The following is a 6,473-nucleotide window of genomic DNA, read 5'->3' as shown; positions in this document are numbered from 1 at the left end:
TGAGGCTGAGTGTACAGATTTTGTAACATGGAAGGGTCTCTGCCAGTGTTGGGAGGGGAGCTGAGGGTTAGATCTTCCCCTGTGTCTGTAGCTGCATAGCTGGAAATGATGTGTAACAATTTGTCTCGAAGCCTAATTGAGTGTTATGATCATCAAGGACTCCTTAGCTCTGATAACAATTATAGCGGAATCTTTCAGCTGAAACTAAAGTACATTAATAATGGAAAAGAGAGGAGGTCAGAGAAACAGGTGGGTGAAACCGGCTAATGTCCACCCGGGACAGATGCCAAACTCAACTCAACCTTCTGCTGAAGGTTCCTCAATTAAAGATCAACCCAGAGGTTGGCACAGCAGAGCCCGTCCATGAGAACAGGCAGGTGGTAGCACATGAAGATAGGACTGCGAATATTTCAGGGTATAAAAGCTGACTCTGGACAACAGAAGTCCTCACTATCTCATCATGAAGTGCCTTGTGATCCTCTCACTCCTGGGACTAGCAGGTAAGTTGGGCCTCACAGTCTGTCCTCTGTCTCTTTATTTTTTATCATCTGCAAATCTCATTATTTATCGATCCCAAAAGGGAGTTTGCAAAACCATACTGTAAATGATAGCGAAGGACATAAGATTAAAACTTTGCACTGGAGAATATATACTGTCCCGGGAATACAGACACATATTATCATTTAGAAACCCCCAGATAATGGACAGTTTGGAAAGATTGGGGGGGTTGAAGAACTTTGGTGATATCCCTTCAAATTGGACTGATAGAAAGTTGTGTTGACAGAACATTTGTGTAACTTTGTGATGGTTTGTGTGATGTTTGATGTCCATTTCTGCAGCTGCTTTTCCCTACAATGATGATGACAAGATCGTAGGAGGCTACACCTGCCCCATGAACTCTGTCCCCTACCAGGTGTCCCTCAATGCTGGGTACCACTTTTGCGGAGGATCCCTCATTAGTGACCAGTGGGTGGTCTCTGCTGCTCACTGCTACATGTCGTAAGTTACTGGATACAATGTACAGAAAACAACAGCTATACGTAAGACAACATGTAACAGAATGTTCTCATCACTTGCAGACGCATCGAAGTCAGACTTGGAGAACATAACATTGAGGTTCTGGAGGGATCAGAGCAGTTCATTGCAGCTGCGAAGATCATTCGTCACCCTAGATACAACTCCTATATGCTAGACAATGATATCATGTTAATTAAGCTCTCCCAGTCCGCTGCAATGAGCAGCAGGATCCAGGCAATCCGTCTGCCCAGTCACTGCGATGTCGCTGGGACACAATGTTTAATCTCTGGCTGGGGAAACACCCTGAGTAACGGAGGTGAGTGTCACCCCCTTCCTAACTGAACTTGATTATAAGGAACCTTTTTACTTATGGGATTGGGCTGGTGAGGACAGGGCTGCATGTGACAGGGGCAGTGACATGATGTGAGGAGGGGAATGGAGGCAGCAGGAAGTCACAGACTGAGAGTTATGTAGTGGGAGGAGCAGGGTCCCCAGCAGCACAGAGTATATCAGGAGATGAGGGATGTGTTAGTGAGGACAGGGCTGCATGTGACAGGGGCAGTGACATGATGTGAGGAGGGGAATGGAGGCAGCCAGAAGCCACAGACTGAGAGTTATGTAGTGGGAGGAGCAGGGTCCCCAGCAGCACAGAGTATATCAGGAGATGAGGGATGTGTTAGTGAGGACAGGGCTGTATGTGACAGGGGCAGTGACATGATGTGAGGAGGGGAATGGAGACAGCAGGAAGCCACAGACTGAGAGTTATATAGTGGAAGGAGCAGAGTCCCCAGCAGCACAGAGTATATCAGGAGATGAGTGATGTGTTAGTGAGGACAGGACTGCATGTGACGGGCAGTAACATGATGTGAGGAGGAGGACACCCAGACCGAGAATTAAAGGATAACAGGAGAAGGGACCTCCAGCAGCACAGGGTAGATGTGAGTTGGTACTCCTATTAGGCTAATACTGACTGATTCTATTATCTAATGCACATATACAAGACCAGTGCCCAAAGTGTGCTGGCATATTTGTGTTTTTTTTCATCGCCTGTGCGGTGTACCATTATGAATTACTCGCTCCGTGGCTCGCGCACGTCTCGCATGTGCACTGGGCCACCATCGACCCGCTTGCGAGCGGGTCTGAATCAGGCCCTAAGTGCATACTGTATATTCAAATTGTTTTTAGTACATTACATGACAGATACCCCATTGTACAAGGTTTTCACTGTAATATAACAGAAATATTGCTGAGACGTAACAATGCTAAATGGCGCAGTGCTTGAAACTTAAACTACCTGTTATTTTATGTATTAAGGTTCCCCCACATCACTTACAGTAGACTGTAAGCTCCCTTCAATGTATCACTGTGTTATAAGTCCTGTTATACGAGTATTTCCCACTCTAGAGAGAGAGCACAAGATGTGATTAGTCCTGTACAATATGATCTGGAGACAATGGAAGAAATTATTTGTCCTAGGTTTTGTACATTTCACATATAATTTAGTATTAAACTGGGTTGTAGAACTAGTGAGTCTGCTTCTCTCCCCTGGTCAGCCAGTCACATAATGAGCATCAGTCCCAGCACAAGGACCCTGCCGTCTAGTGATATATAATGTCTGCCTTCTCCTGTAGTGAATTACCCTGACCTCCTGCAGTGTTTGGATGCCCCCATCCTGACTGATGCCCAGTGCCAGGATTCCTATCCAGGACAAATCACTGACAACATGATCTGTGTGGGATATCTGGAAGGCGGAAAGGACTCCTGTCAGGTAAGACATTCTGTTCTATTAGGTTGATTCTGAGACGTGCGCTGCCGCGATCGCTAATAGCATCTTTTATGCTATTGTTAGTAAAAGCCCCACCCCTGGTGTACAGCTGTGCATCTCAATATGCAAGGGTCGGGATGCCCACTTGCTGTGCCTGCAGCCGCCACCATGAGAAACACCATTAGGACTTGTACCTGCCTCATGCTAGGGGCAGAATCTATGTCAGAGTATGTCCTCCAGTGTACGTGTCTAAGGGCCTCCAGTGTATGTCCTCCAGTGTACATGTCTAAGGGCCTCCAGTGTACGTGTCTAAGGGCCTCCAGTGTATGGCCTCCAGTGTATGTTTCTAAGGGCCTCCAGTGTATGTTCTCCAGTGTACGTGTCTAAGGGCCTCCAGTGTATGCCCACCAGTGTACATGTCTAAGGGTCTCCAGTGTACATGTTTAAGGGCCTCCAGTGTACGTGTCTAAGGGCCTCCAGTGTATGTTCACCAGTGTATGTCCTCCAGTGGCTAAGGGCCTCCAGTGTATGTCCTCCAGTGTACATGTCTAAAGGCCTCCAGTGTATGTCCTCCAGTGTCTAAGGGCCTGTTTCTGAGTTGCGTATAAACCCTCTTGTGAGAGAGACCAGGGTGAGTGTGACAGAGATGACCACTGTATAATCCTACGTATTACTTGCAGGGTGATTCCGGTGGTCCTGTGGTCTGCAGAGGGGAGCTCCAGGGTGTCGTGTCCTGGGGCATAGGCTGTGCTCTATCTGGCAATCCCGGAGTTTACACTAAGGTGTGTAACTACGTGTCCTGGATTCAGGAGACTATTGCCCAGAATTAAACATATGCACCAAAGATGGTTGGATGAAGAATAAATGTCCATTGAAAAAATGCAATAAAGTAACAACCAGAGATCACATTTCTTTGTGTCTTTTTTGTATGGAATATCTAGCACTTAGTGTTCCTGTATCACCCACAATTACAGTACATGCTCTCAGTATAATGTCGCTTCGCAGGTGTCACTGTTACCTATATTTAATAAACAAATAATATGCACAATCTGGTGATGGCTAGCTGCAGTGGGGTCTCTTGTAGCTGGACCCCGGGCCATTACATTCATGGCACTTACTGTAGCTAGACAGGATATAAACCACTGCATCTACTGTATATTAGACTGCACCCTAGGTGATATTTACATTACTCATCACTATTACTATTACTTATTTCTATTATTCTCCCATACATGAAAGGAACATGCAAACTCTACACCAAAAGGGCCCTGCCCAGAATTTATATTAGGGCCCCGCACTGTGAGGCAGCATTTCTAATCTCTGTGCTGTCCTTGGTTATCCTCATTTGTTGGGGGGGAAAGAAATATATGGGCACAAAAAAAAGCAATGTGCCCTGGATCCAGCTCTCCTGCAAACATCACAATGTAGATAATACACAGTATACTCATGACAAGATGTTTATAGTGATAGATACATTTACAGTACCTGGAGCTTGCTGTGGTGTATGGCAGTGCCCCCTATCCTTAATAAGCAACTTTCAGGGGCTCCAGGTTTGCTAGTTACAAAAAAAAATAAGCAATCAATCAGTCGCTATAATAAATAGATGTATAGATAATATAAAAGGTGAAATTATAATTCTTATTAATAATTACCGCCAACTGCCAACTCTAAAGAACGTGAAATTGTAAATTATTTTCCAGGAGGAACATGGCTATTATCACATAGTGAGATTTATTTTAAATCCTAAGGGGTAAATTCACTAAAGTGAGAGTTTTTAGAAGTGAGTTCTAGAAGTGAAGTTGCCCATAGCAACCAATCAAATTCTACTTAACATTTAACTAGCACCTTCTAGAAGATAATAGCTAGAATCTGATTGGTTGCTATGGGCAACATCACTTTTAAAACTCACTTCTAAAAACTCTCACTTTAGTAAATTTACCCCTGTTTTGTGGTCAGGATGTCGGCATGAGAGATCTGGAGCAGTCTGGGGACATGACTATATCAGCAGGTTCCCCCTGAACTTTCACCTAGGCTGTAACTCTTCCAATCAATGTGATATAGCAGCTTTCCACATAAGAATTGAGGGTCCAATATATGTTCCCCAATAAACACGTCCTGTCATGAACATACATGGGGGTCAGGGATTTGTGAATTTGGCGGTATGTCCATGATTGCCATCTAAACCTTCAACACATGAAAAACAGGTTCTATACAATATATAGTAGAATATAAATGAAGCTTAGCCTCTGAAGACTTTGGCTTAGCTATGACCACCTCTAGTATCCTCAAATGAACTTGTTTCAGATATAAAATTCTTGCCCATTCATGGCGTCAAGTCACTACACATCATTTTGGCAGCCATATTCTACTGTACATCAAGCTTTGATGAAGTACAGATGAGTGGTTCAGTTCTGGATATAATCTTTCCGCCATGTGCGGATCTCAGAGCGTGGCAAAACTTCCTCTCTCTCAGACATTTCGGCACAGATCCAAACTTGGCTGGAAGATCCAAGCCAAAACTGTACCGATCACCTCTAATTAGAAGACCCTCAGAATAACAGCAATTTGGAAAGTTCTTCACCCCAATATTTGTTCTCTTTGAGGCAATCATTACAATACAACATGTGAGACTCTAATCTACATGCGAGTAAGAAAATATAAAATGAGGATTGCTTGTCACAAAATGTGGACACTGTATGCACAGAATATTGAATAAAGTTTTAGAAACACCCGGTCGTATGTCCGGAGCTACTTCAGACTGACAGATGTGTTCCGGAGCAAGCCAGAAATTCCTCCCACTCTAAAGCACACAAAATTTCTAACAACGTGTACAGTACACAAGAGGTAGGCGACATTTGGATTGTAGACCATTTAGTACAACACTCCTGCTGCATTACAGGAGGTGAGTGCTGAGCCCATTTTCTTTATCCTAGATACTTGTCCATGCATTGGTTTGCTTTCTCTGTAATAAAATCTTTTCTATGGACAAGAAGGAATAAGAACAGGCTGCAACAAGCCTGGTTTGATTCTGACACAAAGTGGACAAGCGGACACAGATTGACAGGTATCCTTCGTCAACCACAGCCACCAGTAATAACCATATATCCTGTCCAAATAGTTATATTTTTCCACGGGCATGCGGTTAAGAAGCTGGACGAACGAGATGCTCGACGTCGGTATATTGACGCCCATCAGGAAGCCGACGCTGCGATCCTGAAGGGCTCAAGATACAGGTGTCAGCATCCTGGGGTTACTAGTGGTAGCTCAGGGATGGGGGGTTAGGATTAGAGAACCCCGGGGTGGGTTAGGGGAGGGTTAGGCACCACCGGGGGAAGATTAGTGTTATGCACCACTAAGGGAGGTTTAGGATGCGGGAATCGGGACGGGTGAGGATTAGGCACCACCGGGGGGAGGTAAGGGTTAGGCACCACTAAGGGAGGGTTAGGTTTAGGGTGCGGTGAGGGTTAGGCACCTTCAACGGGAGGTTAGGTTTAGGCACCACTAAGGGAGGGTTAGGTTTAGGGTGCGGGGAGGGGTGAGGGTTAGGCACCACAGTGTGAGGTTGGGGTTAGACAACACTAAGGGAGGGTTAGGTTTAGGGTGCGGGGAGGGGTGAGGGTTAGGCACCACAGTGTGAGGTTGGGGTTAGACAACACTAAGGGAGGGTTAGGTTTAGGTTGCGGGAAGGGGG

General features: G+C 45.3%; 1 protein-coding gene across 1 annotated transcript; it reads left to right on the top strand.

Annotated features, from left to right (window-relative positions):
* Positions 1-460: 460 nt before the first annotated feature.
* Positions 461-3,612, top strand: LOC148516905 (anionic trypsin-like). The gene is made up of 5 exons (XM_088479402.1): positions 461-500; positions 840-999; positions 1,080-1,333; positions 2,649-2,785; positions 3,463-3,612. The coding sequence occupies exons 1-5, from the start codon at positions 461-463 to the stop codon at positions 3,610-3,612; spliced, it is 741 nt and encodes a 246-aa protein (XP_088335528.1).
* The last annotated feature ends 2,861 nt before the right edge of the window (positions 3,613-6,473 follow it).

The sequence above is a fragment of the Taudactylus pleione genome, unplaced genomic scaffold (assembly GCF_031769625.1).
Source record: "Taudactylus pleione unplaced genomic scaffold, aTauple2 ptg000231l, whole genome shotgun sequence".
Lineage (NCBI taxonomy): Eukaryota > Metazoa > Chordata > Amphibia > Anura > Myobatrachidae > Taudactylus > Taudactylus pleione.
The sequence above is the reverse complement of the archived record's forward strand: the minus strand, read 5'-3'. Positions and strand labels throughout refer to the sequence as shown.

Excerpts from the sequence above, each read along its gene's own strand:
- LOC148516905 (XM_088479402.1), top strand. The coding sequence starts at position 461 with ATGAAGTGCCTTGTGATCCTCTCACTCCTGGGACTAGCAG. Across the intron at positions 501-839 it reads CTCACTCCTGGGACTAGCAG|CTGCTTTTCCCTACAATGAT; the intron begins GTAAGTTGGGCC and ends CCATTTCTGCAG. Across the intron at positions 2,786-3,462 it reads GCGGAAAGGACTCCTGTCAG|GGTGATTCCGGTGGTCCTGT; the intron begins GTAAGACATTCT and ends TATTACTTGCAG.